The sequence below is a fragment of the Octopus bimaculoides genome, chromosome 16 (assembly GCF_046866305.1).
Source record: "Octopus bimaculoides isolate indiv1 chromosome 16, ASM4686630v1, whole genome shotgun sequence".
NCBI classification, from domain to species: domain Eukaryota; kingdom Metazoa; phylum Mollusca; class Cephalopoda; order Octopoda; family Octopodidae; genus Octopus; species Octopus bimaculoides.
In genome coordinates this window covers 27,495,717-27,519,304 of record NC_142943.1, presented here as the reverse complement: position 1 = coordinate 27,519,304, position 23,588 = coordinate 27,495,717, and the positions used below count along the sequence as shown (strand labels likewise).

The 23,588-nt window shown below is 39.0% G+C and overlaps 1 protein-coding gene across 8 annotated transcripts in view; it reads right to left on the bottom strand.

Annotated features, from left to right (window-relative positions):
• The window catches only part of LOC106871768 (uncharacterized), a 1,221,261-nt gene that overhangs the window by 156,428 nt on the left and 1,041,245 nt on the right, over positions 1-23,588 (bottom strand). For all 8 annotated transcript variants that reach the window (XR_016244689.1, XR_016244690.1, XM_089364843.1 and 5 more), the window contains exons 70-73: positions 18,505-18,586; positions 13,815-13,903; positions 11,157-11,257; positions 10,776-11,001 (exon numbers count right to left, since the gene is read on the bottom strand). Coding sequence is in view for 6 of the 8 variants with exons in the window: in XM_089364843.1 (XP_089220969.1) it covers positions 10,776-11,001; positions 11,157-11,257; positions 13,815-13,903; positions 18,505-18,586 (498 nt within the window). In the remaining 2 variants the exon portion in view is untranslated. The remainder of the gene's footprint in view (positions 1-10,775; positions 11,002-11,156; positions 11,258-13,814; positions 13,904-18,504; positions 18,587-23,588) is intronic.

The window sequence follows — 23,588 nt, the reverse complement described above, 5'->3', positions numbered from 1 at the left end:
GGAAGCAGATACCCTGTATCTCTTTGCCTGTAATATCACTATCTCAGTTATTTATGACCATATTCAGTGATGTCTCCTCAACAGTACAAATGTGTGGGGAGTTTGTGTATACGTCTATATATGTGTTCACGGCAACAAGTGCACACTTTTCCTTCTTCGCTTTATCTTTTAAATCATATCCTTTGTCATTTTTTATTCTCTACCTTTTATTACTTTACCTTATGTCATGTATTCTCTATGAACTATAGCCAGGTCCATTTACGACTGCAGAAATTGTTTCCATCCTCTATTAGTATAGTCAACAACCTACTGGCAAAACTGAATATTTTATATGTATGATCATAAACTGTTTATCCAAGCAGTACGTCTATGTAATTCAAATTTATCTAACATGTATTGAGATTATTGTTGAATTATGTACGTAACCTAAGAGTGTGTCTGTGTGTCTGACTTAACTATGAAGCATGTGTGGGAGACAGTATGCTACTAGACATATATGTTACCCTGGAGAAGATGTACTGACTTATGGACAGATGAAAATATAGCATATACATGCATGTATAAATATGTATGTAGAGCTGTGTGCATGGAAGAGTAAATATCTCAATACATATTAGGATGCATGATTATACACCTAGAATACAGATATTTGTATGTGGGCCAATATATATGTATATAAATATATTGATATGACGCCGATAAACAAAAATAACGTTATGTCCCTCTTCCACGAGCTGAGTTTGAAACCGTGTTCTAGTTGTTCAGGACAGTGGTATTTCCTTTGTCCTGTCAACGAGCACGGTTATTTATGGCGTAGGAATGTGATCTCTGACTCTTTCCGGTCATCGAAAGTTTAAAAAGAGATAGGAACTGTACGAAACTGACCTAGCGTTGGAGGGGAAACGCAGCACTGTTGGGTACGGTATGCCGATCTTTCTGGCTGATTATCTGTCATAAATACGGAGCGTAGATTTGGGAATCGCAGTTGGTGTAAACGCGGTCAGCCGGTGAAGAACGAGTGGAGTAACAGCAGCGGTCAGTGAAGATGGACTGAGTAGTCGGTGATAGTGACTGACAGAAAGAGACTGAGAGAGAGAGGCTGTCAGCAAAATGGATAGAAGGCAGCCAGTGACTGAGAAGGTAGCCCGTAAGAAAGGCAGATAGGAACAGAGCCAGGAAGAGAGAGAGAGAGAGAGACAGAGAGAACTGTTGTGGCAAAGTGATGTAGTGGCTGTTATATGGACTGTTAGATATGTAATTCGTCTGACGTTCCGTGTGTCACTGTGGTTCGTCTGAGTTCATTGTTTCATTGTTGTTGTCTTGTGGGACTGTCGTAGTAAAATGTCATTGAGATATATATGGCGAACATGACTTTTGTTTATTCATAACGAACATTGGGTGAGTGCGTTCTTTGTATGTAATTGAATAACAAATGTAATAATTAAATTTGTATAACTCGTTGTGTTATCTCTGCGAGTCACCCGAGGGAAATACAACAGAGTTTATTGGCATCGCCGATAGGATACATGCTTACTTTACCGTAAAATTATTCATCATTATAACAATGGCTGAAAAACAGACAGTAGAACTTATTAAATTGTTTATAGAACAAATGGACAAGCAAATGCAACAACATCAGAGAGATATGGACGCTCTGTTAAAACTGTTTGGTGCTCGACAAGTTGAAGGCGATTCTAATGGCTATTTTTCAGCTGCTTCAACAACAGTGTCGATTCCACCATTTGCTGCATTTGATTCAGCGACAGAACTATGGCCTGATTACTGGTCAAGATTCCGTACGTTTGTGGCTGCTAATGCTGTACCTGAAAAACGCATGGCACAAGTGTTCCTGACCAATCAGACAGCTACTGTTTACAAGCAAATTACTAATCTGGCTACCCAACAAAATCCGCCTAAAGATATCAACAACTTGATAATGGACGAAATCGTTGACTTCATGAAGGAACAGTTCGACCCTAAACTTTTCATTGTGAGAGAGCGTTTCAAGTTTTGGAGTGATATGCAGCGGAAGCCAGGCGAAACTCTCCAGGAGCTGGCAGCACGTATACGCCAAGATGCAGCTACCTGTGATTTTCCAGCGATCACCAACCCACAGGATGAAGCTCTGAGACAGAGATTCATATGTTCGGTTAACAATGATTTTGCCCGTGCTGTCCAGGTTGCCATCGAGACTGAAGACGCAGCAAAGGTTGCAAAAGAAACTGTTTACGGTTCCAAAACCAAGCAGGTGTACAAGGTCCAGCAGAACAGGAATAAGAGTCTTCAAAAGAACCATCAGCAGTCTTATTCAACAAACCAGGAGAAATGCTACTGATGTGGAAAGGCCCACAAAGCAACAGACTGTCCTTTCAGGGAAACTAAATGTCATTTTTGTGACAAAAAGGGTCATTTGCAAGCGGTGTGTAGGAAAAAACAACATCAGCAACGCAATGGCCATTCACAAACTCCCGTGAAAAGAATCACAAAAGCTGAGCTAGTCAAGGCGATCCTAGGTGAAGTTTCCCGAGACACTCACAATTTAATTGTGCCAGTAACAATCCAGAACAGACTGTTCACAATGGAATTGGACACTGCTACTACAGGCAATTTTGTTTCCTTGTCAGTCTGGAAACAACTTGGAAGACCAAAGCTGCAAGATGTCAAGCATCGCTATGAATCTGCCAGCAAGCACAACCTGCCTGTTCTAGGAACTTTCATGGGCCAAACCAAGGATCCGACAACTGGTAAGCAGGATCTTATACCTTACATAGTCACCAAGATCTCTGATCTTAATTTGCTGGGTCGGAATGCTATCCAGACTCTGGGAATTTCCGTAGACACTGCTCTAGGTTTGAAAAGCATAGACAGCCAAGCTAAGAGGGAAGGTGCAGAAGGGATATACCCAAAGACCTCAAGTGAGCCCTATGTTTCCCTGCAGCAAGATTGTCACAACATGTGTGATGAATTTCCAGATCTTTTCAAGCAAGAATTGGGATGTCTCAAGAACTTTGAACTGGAAGTGAAGTTCAAATCGGACGCAACACCAGTCTTTCACAAGGCACGTCCGGTCCCATTTGCTCTTCGTGATGACCTGGCCAAAGGTTACGAAGAAGGCATCGCCAAGGGAATCTGGAAGCCAGTCCAGTTCAACGAATACGGAACGCCAGTGGTACCGATTCGTAAAGCACACACTTCAAGCAACCTGAAGCCCAAACTACGGATTTGTGGTGACTACTCTGTGGGAATTAATGACCAACTTGCTGATCACCGTCATCCAATGCCACTCCCTGCTGAACTGATGCAGAAACTCGGAGGTGGATTCGGATATACAAAGATAGACCTTGCTGATGCCTATAATCAGATCAAGCTGGCTCCAGAAAGTCAACGCAGACTCGCACTCAGCACTCACCGTGGAGTACTCCTGCAACAACGACTCCCTTTCGGAATCAAGTCAGCACCTGGTTACTTTCAGGAGATCATGGAAAACCTGACCCATGATCTACCTGGAGTGGCCGTCTTCCAGGATGACATGCTCGTCAGTGGGAAAGATGCAAACAGTCACCTGAACAAGCTAAAGTGTCTGCTCACACGTCTAAGCGACAATGGACTCAGATGTCGCCGTGAAAAGTGCCAGTTTGCACTACCCAGTGTAGAATACCTTGGACACATTTTGTCGACTGAAGGGATCACGAAGGGATCCAAAGTCGAAGCAGTCTTAAAGATGCCACGTCCAACGAACGAATCAAGCTTGAAATCTTTCCTAGGTTCAGTTCAGTTTTATGGAAAGTTTATCCCAAACCTAGCCAGTATCGCAGAGCCACTCTATTGCCTTACAAAAACGTCAACTATTTGGAAGTGGGGAGATGAGGAACAGTCAGTTTTTGATCACTTGAAAAATGTACTTTCATCAAGTCAAGTTCTGATACACTTCGATCCAAACAAAACTTTGGGACTGGCTTGCGACGCATCAAACGTTGGTATTGGAGCAGTCCTGTTTCACTGCTATCCTGATGGAAGCGAGCGCCCAATATCCAATATGTCCAAGACTCTTACTTCTGCACAGCGTAACTACAGTCAAATTCAAAAGGAAGCCCTAGCTATCATATTTGGCTTGCAGAAGTTTTACCAATATTTGTACGGTCGTAAATTCGTACTCGTGACTGACCACAAGCCACTGACATCACTATTCAGTCTGAGGAAAGGGACGCCACTTCTCGCTGCTAACAGACTAGCACGATGGGCCCTGTGGCTGAACCAGTTTGACTACACCATTGAATATCGGAAATCAGCAGATCATGGCAATGCTGATGCCCTCAGTCGCTTGCCATTCGGTGATGACAACGACTTTGACAGAAAGGAAAATGGTGAAGACATAGACATGGTGTGTGCCATCAAAGCTCTTAGTATTCAAGTCCAACCTGTGGATGCTAATCTCCTCCGTCAAGAGTCAGGGAAAGATCCAGTGATATCTACAGTGATGAAACAACTAGCAAGAACTGCTGTTTATTGGCCTGGTATCGATGCTGCTATAGAGATGGACAGTCGACGATGTGATTCGTGTAACGAACATCAAAGGCAGCCATCTAAGCCTCCAGTTCACCCATGGATGTTACCAGAAAAGCCGTGGAGCCGCTTACATCTGGACCATGCAATAAATTTTATGGGTAGAGATTGGCTGGTGATCACAGATGCTTATTCCAAGTACCCATGCATTCATCCTACTTCCTCCACATCCTCCAAAGCCACTTTAAATCTGCTTGAGGAAGACTTTGCGCACTTCGGATTTCCTCACACACTGGTCACCGATAATGCACCAACTTTTACGTCTGAGGAGTTCCAGAGCTGGTGCAAAGAACGCGGAATCACACACCTGACAGAGGCACCTTACCACCCAGCTACCAACGGAGCAGCGGAACGTTTGGTTTAGACCTTCAAACAAGCTCTGAGGAAGTCTTCTCTTCCGCCAACACGAGCACTTCAAGAATTCTTGATGCAGTACCGGAGAACACCGACATCCTGTGGATTCTCTCCAAGTGAACTTTTGAATAACCGGCAGATACGAACAAGGATTGATTCTCTGATGCCATCGCCAGCACACATTGCTCAAGGCAAACAGTCTAAGGAAGCACATAAGTCTCAGGTGACTCCAAGCTCGGCTGATGTCGCTAAAGTTATCAGGCAGTACAAGGCCGGAGATCCTGTGTATGCACTATACTATGGACCTCGCCGAGACAAAGATCCCCGATGGGTACCAGCAATCATTAAGAAGTCATTGGGTACTCGCTGCTTTAACGTGAAGGTCATACCTCATGGCCCGATGTGGAGACGACACTGGGAACAGCTGCGACCACGGTACACAGCTGAGGAAGACAATGAACCTGGTGATGCAGAAAACACTGTATTTGAATTTGCAACAGATCACCCGATGGAGATCTCGGAAACTGTGCCACTAACTCAAAGACAAACCAGACCCAAAACCATGTTACCCGTTCCAGAGTATGGACCAGACAACCCAAGACGGTCCAAGAGAACCCGTAAAACCCAAGAGAGACTTTGCTGTTGATACCTCTTGTGTAGCATCAATTTCAGTGGGGAGGTGTTATTTGGACTGTTAGATATGTAATTCGTCTGACGTTCCGTGTGTCACTGTGGTTCGTCTGAGTTCATTGTTTCATTGTTGTTGTCTTGTGGGACTGTCGTAGTAAAATGTCATTGAGATATATATGGCGGACATGACTTTTGTTTATTCATAACGAACATTGGGTGAGTGCGTTCTTTGTATGTAATTGAATAATAAATGTAATAATTAAATTTGTATAACTCGTTGTGTTATCTCTGCGAGTCACCCGAGGGAAATACAACAGTGGTAGATTGTAGTGGAAGACTGCGTTGGTCAGGAGAATTAATTTGTTGCGGTGAAGGTTTGTTTATATTTATTTAAACAAGATGTACTTGCGTTTGGTTAAATGTTTTTGTGAAGAAAAGAAAGAAAAAGAAAAACAAAGAACTCTTGTTAATTGTGACGTTAAATAGTGGAAAAGAAAATAGAGAACTTTGTTGTTACATGTTTTAAAAGAAAAGAAAAACAAAGAAGCAAAAGAACTTTTAAATGACTCTTGATACACAAACTTTGCTATGTAAAAATGATTGAAAAACTTTGTAATTGTTTGGAAACTTTGTTGTTAAATGTTATTGAATGTTTTGTTTTGTTTTGAAAAAAAGGTAGTTTGACTACGCAACGTATTGTCTGTGTTATTTCTTCTTTTTGTTGTCATTGTTACGTGCTCCGCGGGCTTAGTGGCTGACATCCTGATTCACTGAACGTCGTCATCGCACGCGCGAGTTTTCTCGCCGAAGGTCTCGCGCAGGCGTTCGTAACAATATGTATGTATCTATGTATGCAAATGAATATTTGCATATGTGGATGTGTATGTTAAAAATATATATTACATATAAATATATGTATATGTATGCGTCTATGTATAAATATAAAACACTCATACATACATATATAAAATTTGACAATAACCTCAACATATTGTATAAGTTGAAATTACTTATGTACTGCTTGGGTAAATAATCTATAATTGAATGGTCTGTCTAAATGCGTTAATAGAATACGAAAGTCTATGATTTATAATGTATAATATATAGAACATATATAATGTATAGAATATGACATATAACGTGACCCACACCCTAGGGTGGTCGGGATTTATCCAATTTTTTTATGCGTACATTGGTACTTTTACATCGCACTAAAATCAATATTCAAGAACAAACACACATATATGCAGGACACTGTACAAGTAGTTTTAATGTTCCTTTTAAACAGTATAGCAGGACCATTAGGTAATTCCGTGGTGTATCTTCAAAGAGTGTATCACAGGATGTTTTCAGTTAGGGGAATTTAAGTTATCTAACTATTAAGTTTTTTGTAATAGATGTCTTATAATGATATACTGTTCCTATCGTATTGTGAAAATGTACGTTTGTTTGTAGGCAAACAACTGATCAATCACTCCAAAAACCTATTAATAACCCTTTCCTTGATCAACAATATGCATAATGATTCCTTGGAACATAGTTGGAGTTTCCTGGAAAGAGTGTTATATGAATTAGGTTGTCTCATTATTGACCAAGTCAAGTCTTATTTAATCTTTTCATCTTTCAGTTTACAGACAAAACCTGTCAAAGATGTCGAATATCACATGTTTAATCTTACGAAGCTGGCAATGTGGTTTCTATAGTGTTTCATGAAAATGTCTGCAGATGCACCAATGTATGGGCCCCCTCTGGCTTTCACGATGCATTTGTATATTACATTGCAACTCGTACAAAAGTTCTGCAGAGGACATTTTGTTTTATCCATGTATGAGCTTTTGTTACTGTCTGTCGTCTCTCAGTGTGAACTGCCTGTTGCCTTTGCTCCTATTTTAGGTCCGGGTTCACTGCTTCAGCTCTTGTTATTATTTTTTCCAGATTGGTTGGAAGTGTTCATTGTATTAGTGTGACTATTCCTGATGTAGATCCAAGTGACTCTTATATCATAACTGTGGATGACATCAGGTAGCCTAAATGGTGAAAGTGCTTGAATCAGCATACTACTAACCACATGCCCAAGGTCCAAATACTTACCTTGAGAAGAAGTTTCAAGTGTAGAAGCAAGGTCTAGAAACTGAGAAAAAACACTGCAGATGTGTGTGCAGCTCTGAGTAGAAATCATTGAATCACCATCTGTGAGTTATCAGAGGATGTGCAGATTAATTGCAGTTCAGTTCAGTCCATTATTACAGAAGATTTGGGTGTGAGTTGCATGCCTGCCAAATTTGCTTGCAGAACTGCTATCAGCTGACCAGAAAGACACTTGGATTTCAGTTGCACAAGATCTTGATTATGTTAAGAATGATGAAAACATTTTGAAAACTGTGCATAGGCCTCTCAGCAGGTATTGCCAAGATATTGGCAAAATTTGATGCAGATTCTCCACTCAACTGTCATGGTGAATGCAATGATCACACATTACACACCTTCCTTCCAAGCACTGCTGTAAACAGCGGAAGTGAGCTAGAATGTTAAAACTTAACACACATGCAGAGCAGAGTGTAAAGTCAATTGGTGCCAGGCGGCTTCACTCTGCTTGCCTTAGCTTCGTTACTATGGCAACAGAATGGATACTTATTGATCAGAACATGTATAAACATGTACATGCTACATGTAATGTGTAATAAATATAAACCACTGATACATATAAACTATTAGGTTGTCTGGAAAGTTCTGAACATTTTTAAGCTAAATGTTTTAATGCTTCATTGAACATGCCTGAAACGTAACACAATTAAAACATAGGCATTTCTTGAAGTGGTAGTACATCTTTTCTTTGATCCTGACTAAAAATAGTTATATTTCATTCTGGTTACCTTTTATTGACATTTGAAATGAATAACCAAAAATTTCATATTTGCGTTGTAATGCTAGTCTTTTTTTAAAGAAAGGAGAAAATGCTGCAAAGGCTTGCAAAAACATTTATGAAGTTTATGGTGATGATGCTGTAGGTGAATCAACTGTTCAAAGGCAGATTGCAAAATTTAAAGCTGGTGAGTTTAGCTTGGGAGATGACAGTCACAGTGGAAGACCTTCAAAATTGGATGAAGATGTTTTGAAGGCAAAAATAACTAGAGAATTAACAGAGGAGTTGTAAATTTCTAAAAGTATGGCTCATGAACACCCAATGAAGCTAAGATAGATTTCTTGCTATAATATATTGGTCCCTCACAAACTCTCAGAAAAGATTTGCATGGACCAGTATTCTTTTGGTGATATTCTTTAGAAATGGAATAACAACATGGTTTCTTTGAAACAGCTTGTAACTGGAGATGAGAAATGGATTGCCTATGAAAATGTAGTGCGAAGAAGATCCTGTAGTTTGCATAAGGATACCTCAAAACAGCAACCAAAGACAAAAAAACTATGCTTGTGTTTAGTGGGATCATAAAGGCATTATCTATTATGAGCGTCTCTCACAAAACCAGACCATTAATTCTGATGCGTACTGATGTCAGCTGGTTAATTTGAACCCCAAAAGTCAAAGAGGTTGCCAACAAGAAAGGGATTCCAACAAAACAATACCTGACCACATGTGTCTTTGGCTACCCAAATAGAATTACATGAACTTAGCTGGGATCGCTTACCCCATCCACCATATTATACTGATATTGTGCCATTTTGCTACAACTTGGTTTTGTCTCTGCAGAACTCATTGAAGGAAAAACATTTAACAATTTAGATGGTGTCTAAATGCATCTAGGTAACTTTTTACTTCTAATCCAGTAAAATTTATGTTGATGGAATTTTTAAATTGCCTGATAGATGGGCAAAAATCATTAAAAATAATGAAAATTATTTTATTAAATAGAATGTTTTGAAAGGTCAGCTATTTATATCCCTTTTTGCATATTAAAAAATCACTCAGAACTTTCCAGGCAACCTAATATATGATTCATATAAGCTATATACATTTAAAGTATATATGTAACTGAAATCATAAAAAGTATATATGTAACTGAAATCATAAAAAGTATATATGTAACTGAAATCATAAAAAAGTATATTATGTGGTATATGTTGTGTTCGAGGGAATCTGATCAAGCTCAGCCAAAGTCAGTAGTGGTGTCCCACGAAGTACTGTGTTGAGCCCACTCCTCTTCATTACCTACATCAATGACATAGTAGACATCTACATTGAAAATCTTTGTAGATGATTCCAAACTCCAGAAGACCATAAATGGTATGGGAGACCAAACATACCTTCAGTTGAATCTGTTTGCTGTTGTCCAATGGGTCGAAAAGAACAATATGCTTCTAAATGAAGATAAGTTTAATTTGATCCACTTTTGAAAAAAGGATACTATGAAACTACCATATGACCTTCCCTCAGGCGACTCCCTAGTGTCATCCAACAACACCAGAGACCTTGGAGTAATTGTTGATTACAATCTAAGCTGGAGTTCCCACATAAACAACAAGGTTGACTTGGCCTGCAAGATGTGCTCCTGGATTCTGAGAACTTTCTGGTCTAGGAATGTCCACACAATCATCCTTCTCTACTCTAGTTTTGTCCAATCCCACCTTGAATACTGTTTCCCACTGTGGTCTCTTCATACGAAGCAACTCATTAAGAAAGTGGAAGCACTCCAGAGGTCAATAACAAGAAAGATAGATTACATGACAGGCATTGACTATTGGGGAGGAGTAAAAAAACTCAATCTCTACTCTCTCCAATGCTGCCAGGAGTGCTACATGATTTGTGTGATGTGGAAAATATTCCATCAATATTGCTCAAACGATGTAGGCATCAATTTCAAAATCCACCCAAGACTTGGCCCACATGTTATCTGCCCACCACAAAACTCGAACTTAGGACACATAACAACATTATGACACAACTACTTTATCTCAACTGGTCCAGCTCTCTTTAATACCATACCAAAATATATCAAAATGGAAATGAATCCCATAAAATTCAAAACTTCACAGGACAAATTTCTTCAAAAAATCCCAGACCAACCTCCTACACTCAGATATGGCCCCAATAATAATAACTCTTTACTAGTGTGGGCTATCATACCCCATATATGACTAAACAGCTTTACCAAGTAGTGCTATTAAGTTAGACATGGCCTGGGCCTATATTGGCCAAAAGTTATCAAAGTTATAATATACAAATGACACACATAAGCTTTATCATATATGAGAAGATAGTTTTAATTACCTACCTTCCAAATGTTGTTCGTTTTATTTATTTTTCCCATCCAAATTTTGGTCAAAAGAGACTGACAGGCATCATGAGCCATAAAATTTTCATTGTTAACATTAAATGCTATTTGCATATATGAAGAATTGTCCCATGTTTTCTGCTGTAGCAGCAGTAAATCTAATGTCTGTTTTTCATCTGCATGCAAGCATTCATCCAAAATTCCAATGGCATGGTTTTCATAAAATCTAAAATTAATAGAAAATAGGTAATTGACACAACTAATATTAACATTAATATTGATTGATTGAAGAAAGACTCAAATACATACTAAGCTGCCATTATAATTTTTCATCTTTAAATGAAATAGCATATGCATACATACATATTTATATATACTCACTCAGCCTGTTCTTGAAGTTGCATACTTGTACCATAATCTTTACACTTTTCTTGTAGTGATTTGACCAAATTATTCGCAATTAGAGCAGATGGTAAAGCACCCTAGTAAAATGACAATTGTATCAAAATACTAAATGTGAGCACATTTAATCGCAATATACATAAGATAGATTAAATTAAGAGACACAAGAAAATATTTAAAAAATATTTTACTATCTATTCACTAATTATAGCTTTTAACATTCCATACTGTATGTGTTTGTTCTGTATTTGCCCAATACTGGTATTAAGAGAGACGATTTTTAGAAATAGCACTTTGTTGTATTCAGTTTCAATTTCTGCCAAAGTTTCATATGCTCAAAGTCATACCATACCATTGCAAATGAATAGCCTTGTGCTTGTATAAAAAATACTGGTAAATTTACTTAACCTTGATCAATATGACTTAATTTGTGAAAAGACATCAATATTTTCTGCCACCTAATTTTTTAATTTTAGTAATATAGTTTAAAAGGATTAATAGTTAAACAATAGAAGAACTGCATATAGCTGAGTCAATAAAATGTCAGGACAGCAGCTGAAAAATTGTTAGTGGTCAAAGGCTTGACTGTTTCCGTGTTCACTTTAATCTAAATGTAAATAAACGTACAATGGTGGAGTTAAGTATGTTGTAATCTTGGAGTTCTGTGTTTAACTCCTCCTTTGAGACTGAAGAATTTAATGAGGTGTCAGTCCAATGTTTCAACCTCATAAAAGAGTTCTGATTACCTCTGTAAATCTCAATTTTATTATTGTTCTGCTTACAGACGACAAGTGATGTCTGATATCTAATAATCACTCCTACATTAAATTAAGCTAATATCCTTTAATAACTGCCATCCTTAGCTCTTTAAATGCAGGGAAGAACAAAGCAGTAGTAGTAGCAGTTAGATAATGTATGCATACTTATAAGTGTTAGTAAATGAACTTAGTTACTCTGTATATCTATGCTTGTTGTATTAACAAAAAAATTAGGATCTCATTTGCCACTTAAGTCAATAAAGAAATTAGATCTTCGATAAGTACAAATTCTTGTTGAAAGAAGAGGTGTATATTAAATTTAATTTAACTTATACATAACAAATATTTGTTTTATCAACCTTAGTCAAATGGAATGCAAAGTAGAACTTCAAATTTGAAATGGACAAGGATTTAACTAGAAATTATAATAAATGTTATTCAGTGGTCAACTGACTTGGCCATCTTCTCTTACAGTATTTTCTCCTTAAAAAATGACATAAACTAGAAACTATTGAGTTTGGTGTTATACTATCTTGGTGATCTCAACTGTCTTTGAAACAACTTCTGTCTAAAGAAGAAACTGCTTGAAATGTAAGTTATCTAACAGGTACCTTACTAGCTTCAACATCTCAGCTATCTTTCCAATAATTTCTTCCAAAGGAAGAAGCTTCCTTGACTGAGCAGTATGTAGTCTGGTGTTCTCTCAAAATAATAAATATTCAAATTAAAATTTTATGCTGTACTGTGATCCAGTAATTCCTCAGAAGAAAAGAATTAGGGCAACAAGGTAGCAGGAATGGTAAGGTGCCAAGCTAAATGTTTTACAATATTTTAGCTTCATTACTCTCACTCAGAGTAAAAGGCAGACTGTATGACGCATGTGTACGAACAACCATGCTACATGGCAGTGAAACATGGGCTGTGACTGCTGAGGACATGCGTAAGCTCGCAAGGAATGAAGCCAGTATGCTCCGCTGGATGTGTAATGTCAATGTGCATACCCGTCAGAGTGTAAGTATCTTGAGAGAAAAGCTGAGCATAAGAAGCATCAGTTGTGGTGTGCAAGAGAGACGATTGCGCTGGTATGGACATGTGGTGAGAATGGATGAGGATAGCTGCGTGAAAAAGTGCCACACCCTAACAGTTGAGGGAACCCGTGGAAGAGGTAGGCCCAGGAAGACCTGGGCTGAGGTGGTGAGGCAAGACCTTCGTACATTGGGCCTTACCGAGGCGATGACTACTGACCGATACCTTTGGAAATGTGCTGTGCGTGAGAAGACCCGGCAAGCCAAGTGAGATCGTTGCCAGGGCCCCTGGACTGGCTCTTGTGCGGGTGGCACATAAGATGCACCATTTTGAGCGTGACCGTTGCCAGTACCGCTTAACTGGCCTTCGTAAGGTTTTCGAGCGAGATCGTTGCCAGTGCCCCTGGACTGGCTCTTGTGCAGGTTGCACATAAAAGACACCATTTTCGAGCGTGGCCGTTGCCAGTACCGCCTGACTGGCCTTCGTGCAGGTGACACGTAAAAGCACCCACTACACTCTCTGAGTGGTTGGCGTTAGGAAGGGCATCCAGCTGTAGAAACTCTGCCAAATTAGATTGGAGCCTAGTGTTGCCATCCGGTTTCACCAGTCCTCAGTCAAATCGTCCAACCCATGCTAGCATGGAAAGCGGACGTTAAACGATGATGATGATGATGATGATGATTACTTTACAGTTTGTGTTGAAGAACCATTAAGGTTGACTTTACTCCTAATAAATTAAATATCAGTAAGGCTCACATGGATGGTTAAGTGACTATACCTATTCTCTGAAAATATATGCCCTCTGTCTTGATAAATAAGTTATTTATGCAGCTCTTACAACAATGTAACTTACCATGCCTTCTTTCCAAAATAGAAAAGCCATTTCTTTTCTGTTAAAAAATAATGCCCATAGGAACAATTTTGTTGCAAAGGAAAGATTAGCTGAAATAGGAAACAGTCAAGTAAAACATGTGATACAATTAGTTCAGATGCTAAGAAAAAAACCCCCCCAGAAAACTGAAGGAAATTGGTACAGTCGTTATCAGACTAAAGTTTTCTTCACTGTTCTGATATTTTCCAAATTCGGCAATTTTCTGGAATCATCGAATGCAAAACAAAATGAAAAAATCTGGAAAATCAACTTCAGAAATATTCGACTTAATTATTATGATCATGTTCTACAATTTCTGTGAAGTCAATGCATTAATATTGATCTCAAATTTTGGCACAATGCCAGCAATTTCGTGGGGACAGGATAAATCAATTACATCAATCTCAGTGATCAACAGGGACTTATTTTATCAGCCCAAAAGGATGAAAGGCAAAGTCAACCTCAGTGGAAATGCTACTAAGCATTTTGCCAAGCATACTAACAACTATGCCTGCTTGCCTCTTTAAGTCAATGCATTACTATTAATAATAAACACTATTTATTAGATTATTACAATCTTTGAGTAGAGGAGACAGCCAATTGAATTGACTCAATTAAAAAGAAAAACAAAGATGATGCCAGAATGATATGAAATAGGAGCAATGTTAAATGCCACAAGGTATTCACTCTAGTATAGGGATGATCCTACCACTCTACCCTTACAGGAAAACAAATGGATAATGTGATGTTCATACAAAAATGTGTCATAGAGTTTAATGGCCTCAATCAAATTTTGAAATAGCACCACCATTTTACTCACTGCAGTTTTACTCCTTTTTCCACAGTACCTTCCATAATAATAATCCTTTCTACTATAGGCACAAGGCCTGAAATTTGTGGGGAGGAGGATAGTTCATTACATCGACCCCAGTATTTGACTGGTACTTAATTCATTGACCCTGAAAGGATGAAAAGCAAAGTTGACCTCAGTGGAATTTGAACTCAGAATGTGAAGACAGACAACATACTGCTAAGCATTTAACTCAGCATGCTAATGATCCTGCCAGCTCACTGCCTTGATAATGATAATAATAATAATAATAATAAGCTGGAAACACTACTACAGACAGTACATGGATTTACCAAAGAAATAGAAATGAAATTTGGCTTAGAAAAATGTGCCAAAGCAACCTTGAAAAGAGGAAAACTAGTTAAGAGTAGCAACATCACACTAGATAAGGCCAATAAAATAAGAGAATTAGACCAAAGCCGGACAACACACAAATGAAAGAGAAAATAAAGAAAGAATACTATAGACGAGATAGATCAATACTGAAAACAGAGCTCAATGCTAAAAACAAGATAATAGGTATTAACACTTTAGCTGTCCCAGTTATAAGTTACAGCTACAATATCCTTAACTGGACACTAAATGAACTAACGAAAATAGACAGGAAAACGAGAAAAATAATGATAGGATCTAAGATGCACCACCCAAAATCTGACATAGAAAGGCTATATATACAACGTATAGAACATGGTAGAGGTCTTATACAGCTGGAAAACTATTAAAAAATAACCACCATAGGACTACAAAAATACCTACTCCAGAAGCAAGGAAAACTAATACAAATAGTCACAAAACATGAGTAAAACAAAAAACTGTTTGCAGTATCTAAGGAAGCCGACAAATACAAACAAGAAATCATACTACCTAACAAATATGAAGAAGAAGAAGAAGAAGAAACAACAAAAGCTATAAAACAAATGAAATCCAAACTAAAACTAGAACAGCAACGGACCATGATAAAACGATGGCGAGAAAAGCCCCTTCATGGCAAATACTGGGCTAAACTAAATGCAAAAAAAAAATAGACAGAGAAAAATCCCAGCAATGGTTGAGAAGCTCAGGACTCAAAGCAGAGACTGAAGGATTTTTAATTGCAGCACAAGACCAAAGCCTCCCCCCCAGAAATTACCAAAAACATATAATGAAAAGAAACATAACAAGTAACTGCAGAATATATGGTGATGGACAAAAAACAATAAATCATATTATCTCTGGCTGCCCAGTCCTGGCTAAGAAGGAATATATTCTCAGACACGACAGAGCTGGGACCTAGATACGCTGGAAGCTATGCCAACACTATGGAATAACAACAGAAAAAAGATGGTATAGGCACACACCAGAAAAGGTCACACAAAACGAGAAAGCAACCATACTCTGGGATATTCCAATACACACAGATAGAGAAATTTAGGCCAACAGACCAGATATAGTTGTCAGAAATCATGAAGTAAAAAATGCTTTCTAATTATGTATCAATAGCAGCAGATGACAACATTTCCCTAAAAGAAATGGAGAAACTTTCAAAATACAAAAACCTGGAAACAGAGGTAACTCGAATGTGGAACCTAAAAGCAGAAACATTTCCAATCATAGTAGGCGCCTTGGGTATGATAAAAAAATATTCAGACAAATACATAACAAAAACACCTGGACTTACAAATATATATAACATACAGAAAATTTCACTACTGGGCACTGCACACATCCTACACAAAACACTTTCAATACAGTAACCATAAGAGCATCACAGCAAACCACAGCACATACCCAAGGCACACAGAGCTGCACTCGGTAGTGAAGTGAAAGCCCGCTATAAAAATAAGACTACTGAATAATAATAATAATAATAATCCTTTCTACTCTAGGCACAAGGCTTGAAATTTGGCAGGAGGAGACTAGTTGATTACATTGACCCCAGTGTTTCACTGGTACTTAATTTATTGATCCCAAAATAATGAAAGGCAAAGTTGATCTTGGTGGAATTTGAACTCAGAATATAATGGCAGGCAAAATTCTGCTAAGCATTTTGTCCAACATGCTAACGATTTTGCCAGCTTACTGCCAACAACAACAACGACGATGATGATGATGATGATGGTGATGGTGATGATGATGATGATGATGGTGATGGTGATGATGATGATGATGATGATGATGATGGCGGCGGCGGCGGCACTCAGAGAGTGCAAATGAGAATATCTGAAATAAACTCGACTGCTCTCACAAATGAGAATACTAAAAATGAACCCGGTCGCTCTCAAAATTTAAGTGAAATAACAGGAAAAATGATTCAGAGTCCTTGTCTGGTACTGGATCAATCCCAAAATCTATTCAGTTTGTGCCAGTCACAAGGTCAAACATCCTTGAAAGTTTCATTTGAATCCATCCAGCGGTTCTGGAGATATCCTGTCCACGGAAAAACAAAAAGCACAACTGAAACAATACCTCCACCTTCGCTAAGGCGGAAGTAATAATAATAATAATAATAAAATTAATAATGATAATACTAATAATAATGGTTTCAAATTTTGCCACAAGGGCAGTAGTTTTGTGGGAGGGGATAAGTTGATTATATTGACCCCAGTGTTCAACTAGTACTTATTTTATTGATCCTGAAAGGATGAAAGGCAAAGTCGACTGCAAAGGAATTTGAACTCAGAACGGAGAGACAGGTGAAATACCACTAAACTTTTCATCCAATGTGCAAACGATTCTGACAACTCACCGCTTTCAATAATAATAATAATGATAATTATAATGGATACAGTTGTGAAATGTCATTATTTTAGTAGATCTGTTGAGAATGAATGGAAGCCATAGGAGAACATAGAAAAAGGATGCATGACATTTGGATGCAGAAAGAGGGCTCAGATATTACAAAGCAGAGACTCTGTGACCAGATATTGGCGACAAAAGAACAATAATTGCTTACAAAAAATTACCAGGCTAACTTTTTTCAAAATGCAGTTTCTGAGACACATTTGATGAAACTAATAGACAATCTCATCTCAAGATGTTCTGTGCTGACACCAAACAAATACAAAAATACAAAAATCATCATGATTTACAGTGGAAAATATGTAAGCACTATAAAATCAGCACTCCTGCTTGCTGGTATGAATATCATCCTGGGCCAGTCATTGAAGGTAAAAATATCACTATCCTCTGGGATTTTCCAATCAACACCAACAGAACGATCCAGGTTAATCAACCAAACATAATCATTAAAGACAGAGAAGAAAATACCTTTAGACTAATAGATGTAAATGTTCCCACTGATATGAACATATCTGTAAAGGAATAGGGCAAATTAAGTAAATATACAGACCTAGAAATTGAAATATAGATGTGGCATCTAAAAGTAAACTCTTCCTGTTATTCTTTTCTACTCTAGGCACAGGGTCCGAAATTTTGGGGAAGGGGGCCAGTTGATTAGCAACTGGTACTTAATTTATCGACCCCAAAAGGATGAAAGGCAAAGTTGACCTCGGCAGAATTTGAACTCGGGACGTAAAGACATATGAAATACAGCTATGCATTTCACCCGGCATGCTAACATTTCTGCTAGCTCACCGCCTTAGAACTGTTCCTGCTATTATAGGTGCCCTAGGTATGATACAAAAATGGATATTTAATGATGTCTGTGTTGTATTACATGAAGATATTTTGCTACTGCCCCCGCCCCCAAGCTTTCAATCATATGAAACATCTTTCATCCTTCACTTACCCTAGGATGCTGTGTGTGTCTTAGCAAGTGACTGTAACAAACGTGCAAATTAAAAGTAAATAGTAATAATCTTGATAATAATATTAGTACTTAACCTTGTTCTTGATGGATCTCACTCAAGAATTTACTCTGTAAAAATTCTTCACAAGTAGAGTCAACTGTGAGGTTTGTATTTTTCTGAAAAATTCAAAAGAACACCATATGTACATGTTATCATTTCAAGCTGGTATGTTTTAAATTATAATTTATGACTAATTAGTATACTGGGCATTGGTAATAATTTAATATGCAGAAATCATTCATTCAATCTATCAACACCCTTAGCTCTCCTTCTCTCTCATGCTCTCAAGTTGGCTACATATTTCTTGTACTATCTCTTAATCCTTCCTCTCATTATGGCTTCTTGTGCTATTCTCTGCTACTCTCACTGCTATTGTGTTCAGCCTAGGGCGAAAGTGCCCATCCATTATGTTCACTTCTGGTCATAACATATATATAAAATACCTTACTCACATGCTCCTTGCTATTTATTTACTTATATCTGCAGCGCTAGTAATGTTTAAATTTACAATGTCCAGAATGCTTATACTTACAAAGCCACTAACCCCTACTCCTACCCCCTGGTAGGAGCAACAATCTTATCACACTTGAATGTTTCAATGATGATAGGTTAAAAGGGAGGAGAGGTGTAGCATGTTTATCAAACGAACACGAAAACCTCCTCCTTCTACTTTTCTGGCACTAAATAACATCTTCCTTTCCCATGCCTCCTTCCACATTCCTTTCTCTGTTTTTAGAGTTGACACTGTCAATGTGGGTACCTTGAAAGGTAGGTCTAGTGAGATTGTAGAGATACTTGAACGGAGATGTGTTGATGTATGCTGCATACAAGAGGTAAGGTGGAGAGGAGCTTCAACCAGGGTCCTCACAAGCAAAACACATATGTATAAAATCTTCTAGGAAGGTAACAGTGATGAAGTAGGGGTGTAGGCATACTCCTTGCAGAGAAATGGGTGGATAAGGTCATAGAGGTAGCCAGGGTATGTGATAGAGTGCTAAAGCTGAGAGTAGTCCTGCAGAATAGTATAGCCGCAATTATCTCTGCCTATGCCCCACAAGCGAGCCTACTCAATGATCAGAAAGATCACTTTTATGATACCCTTCTACATCCTACCTCAAAGACAAGTGGCAATGATCTCATCTTTGTGGCTGGACATTTTAATGGGCATGTTGGACGGCAATCTAATATCTTCCATGGTGTTCGTGGGGCCATAGAATTGGTTCCCGAAACGAAGAGAGACCTAGGCTACTGGAGTTCTGTGATGCAAGCAACCTATTAATCTGCAACACTAACTTCAGAAAGCCAGACAGTCACCTGATAACATATCAATCAGGCGACTCTGCTAGCCAGATTGATTTCATTTTCACCAAACAGTGGGATACAAGGTTGCTCTTAAATACAAAGACCCTCCCTGGTGAAGAATGTACCCCACCTCAGCATAGGCTAGTCATTAGTGACTTTAAACTTGAGGCCAGAAGGATGCCAAGAAGCAGACCAATCCATAAAAGAAGGATTTGGAAGCTAAAGAACCCTTCACATGGTCAGAGATTAAGGGACATCCTCATTGAGAAATTTGATGAGAGTGATGAGGAGCTACAAACTTGGGACATAGAGGATAACTGGAAATTCCTACGGGAAAGCTTAATGAGCGTCACAGACCAAATCTGCAGCTAGTGCAAAGTTCCTTCCAGACCTAGGGTAATGTGGTGGTGGAATAATACAGTAGACAAGGCCATTAGAGGAGAAAAACAGGCCTGGTAAACCTGGAAAAGTGAGGGTAGCAGGGAACTGTACCAGAAAGCCAGAAGGGAGGCTGGGCAACACATATACATAGCCAAGGAAGAAGCAGAAAAAAAGAAGTTTGCCAATGTTCAGAGACACGAGGGCCAAAGAGCTGAAATATCTGAGATTGCAAGGTAGTGTGTGAGAGAAAATTGTGATGTTACAGGAGAGAAATGTGTCTGCATGGATGATGGTGCACTTGGTTTTAATGATTCTGGAGAGAAAGAAGCTTAGAGAAGCCATTATAAAAGGCTGCTGAATGTGGAGAATGAATGGGAGGAGGAGAGCCTGCCAAATGTTTATCCAGTCAAAGGCCCAGCTACCCGAATAGAGACCACCCCGTTAGATAAAGTAATTAAGGATATGAAGTAAGGAAAAGCTCCCAGTCCATCAGGAATCATTGCTGAGATGCTTAAAATATCTGGTAGTATGGGTTATGGTCTAGTCACCTGTATTGTAAACCAGGTAGCTCATGAAGGAGTCATACCCAATGACTGGCATAGCAGTACCATAGTCAACTGCTACAAAGGTAAAGATGATGTTTTAGATAGAAATAGCTACAGGGGTATCAAAATGCTGGATCACATGAAGGTCACGGAGAAGGTCATAGCACAATTAATTAGGAAGAGAGTCTGCTTAGATGAGATGCAATTTGGTTTTGTGACAGGAAGAAACACCACTGATGTTATATTCCTGGTAAGGCAACTGCAGGAGAAATACTTAGCCACAGATAAACCCCTATACTTGTTTTTTGTTGACTTGGATAACACCTTTGATAGGGTCCCCTGATCCCTTATATGGTGGCGATGCAGAAACTAGGGATAGACGAGTGGTTAATAAGAGCTGTACAGTGATGCCGTCAGGAAGGTAAAGGTTGGCAATGAGTATAGTGAAGAATTCCAGGTAGAATTAGAGGTTCACCAATGATTAGTCCTCAGCCCCCTCTTATTCATCATAGTCCTCCATGCAAAAACCAAAGAATTCAAGACAGGCTGCCCCTAGGACCTCGTCTATGTTGATGATCTTGCTCTCATAGTGGAATCACTACCAGAACTAGGGAAGAAGTTTCAGGTGTGGAAGCAAGGTTTAGAATAGAAGTGCCATAGAGTTAACCTAGCAAAAAACAAAATCCTAGTAAGTAGGAAGGTTGACAAATCACAAACGCCTTCAGGTAGATGGCCCTGCTCAATCTGTAAAAAAGGTGTAGGTAGAAACTCCATAAGATGTACTCAGTGTAAGCTATGTGTGTATAAGTGGTGCAGCAAGATCAATGGAAGGTTAACCAGGATGACAGCTTTTGTGTGTGGCAGATGCACAGGAGCAATAAACACCGTAGATACTCAGAAAGTGGATTCCATCACATGCCAGGGGGAGAAACTAGAAGGTTTTGATAGCTTCTACTACCTAGGTGACCAAGTATGTAGTAGGGGTGGACACTTCAAGAGCATTGCCGCTAGAATAAGAATAGCCTGGACAAAGTTTAGAAAGCTCCCACTTCTACTGGTGACAAAGGGCCTCTCGCTCAGAGTGAAAGGTGGGCCATGACTGCTGAAAACATGTCTAGGCTTGAAAGAAATGAAGCTAGTATGCTCTGCTGGATGTGTATTATCAGTGTGCACACACAACAGACTGTAAGCTCCCTGAGAGAAATGTTGGACATAAGAAGCATTGGATGTGGCATGCAAGAGAGACAACTGTGCTGGTATGGTCATGTGCTGCATATGGATAAGGAGAGCTGTGTGAAGAAATGTCACCCGCTAACAGTAGAAGGAATCCATATAAGGGGGAGACCCAGGAAGACATGAGATGAGGTGGTGAAGTATAACCTTCAAACGTTGGGCCTCACAGAGGCAATACCGAAAGACCAAGACCTCTGGAGATACGCTGTGATTGAAAAGACCTGGCAAGTAAAGTGAGATTACAACCATAGCCTATACCAGTGTTGCATAACCAGCCCATTAAAAAGTATCTTTGGATCGTCGGGCAACACAACATGCTTGAGGAGACCTATTGAATCCAGTAAAATCAAAAATCAATAATCAAATCACAATCGAAAATGGAAATTGTAGTTGTGGCTGTTGTCAGTGCCACCTGACTGGCTCACGTGCTGGTGGCATGCAATAAGCACTATTCTGCATGGGTCATTGCTAGTGCCACCTGACTGGCTTCCTGAGCTGGTGGCATATAAAAAGAATCCACTACACTCTCGGAGTGGTTGGCGTTAGGATGCGCAGCCAGGTGTAGAAACAATACCAGATCAGATTGGAGCCTGGTGTGGCCTCCTGGCTTGCCAGCCCCTTGTCAAACCGTCCAACCCATGCCAGCATGGAAAACAGACATTAAACAACGACGAAGATGATGATGATGATGATGATGATAAAGTTGTGACTGTGTGGTAAGAAGCTTGCTTCTGATCACATGGTTTCAGGTTTAGTCCCATTGCATGGAACCTTGGACAAGCGTCTTCTAGTATAGCATTGGGGCAACAAAAGCCTTCTGAGTGGATTTGGGAGATGGAAACTGAAAGAAGCCTGCTGTATATATGTGTGGGGGGAAGGTGTGTGTGCGTGTGTATATATATATATATATATATTTATGTGTGTGTGTGTCTGTGATCTTGATGATTATAATGACGATGTTGATGAAAGCAATAAGTAACATGTCTGTATACAATGGAATCTCCGCCTGTCACTCTCTTCAGTTTATAAATATCAGGCAACCGTCTTCCACCACCAGATAATCAATACATTGCATTCACAGATGACATTATAGTCAATATCTTCCAGACAAAAACAATCACAATCAGAACCAGTGAAGAAGCTGCAATATGGTTACTCAACTTGCTAGAAATAGCAGCTTAGCCTCTCCCATATCACACCTCTAAACAAAGGATATTTTGTATTCTGTTGTTCTATTTGTATTTTGTTAGAAAAAGAGATTCAAGGATTGTCACAGCCAAATGTATTTTTTTATCAGAGTCCTGTGGGTTCTGAGTTGACTTGGGGCAAAACAATAACAAGAAGCTTCATACATGTGATTAAGTAGGCCTCTCAATTGTTTTATAACTGAACACTAGAAAACAACTCCGCATATTTTTCACCACACCAAGTGAAAAACACCTTTTCGTTCAACATACAACTTAACTAGGATACACAAGCCATAACAAAACGTTCAAATTATTGGTCCTCACATCCAACACTAGATTAACATTCTGAACACCCAAACCAGAATAAAGAAACCACTGGATAAACTTTAAATATTTATTACATGATGATGATGCTGATGGCTGCATGGATAAAAAGTTCATTTTGCAAATATGTGGGTTTGGGATTTTGC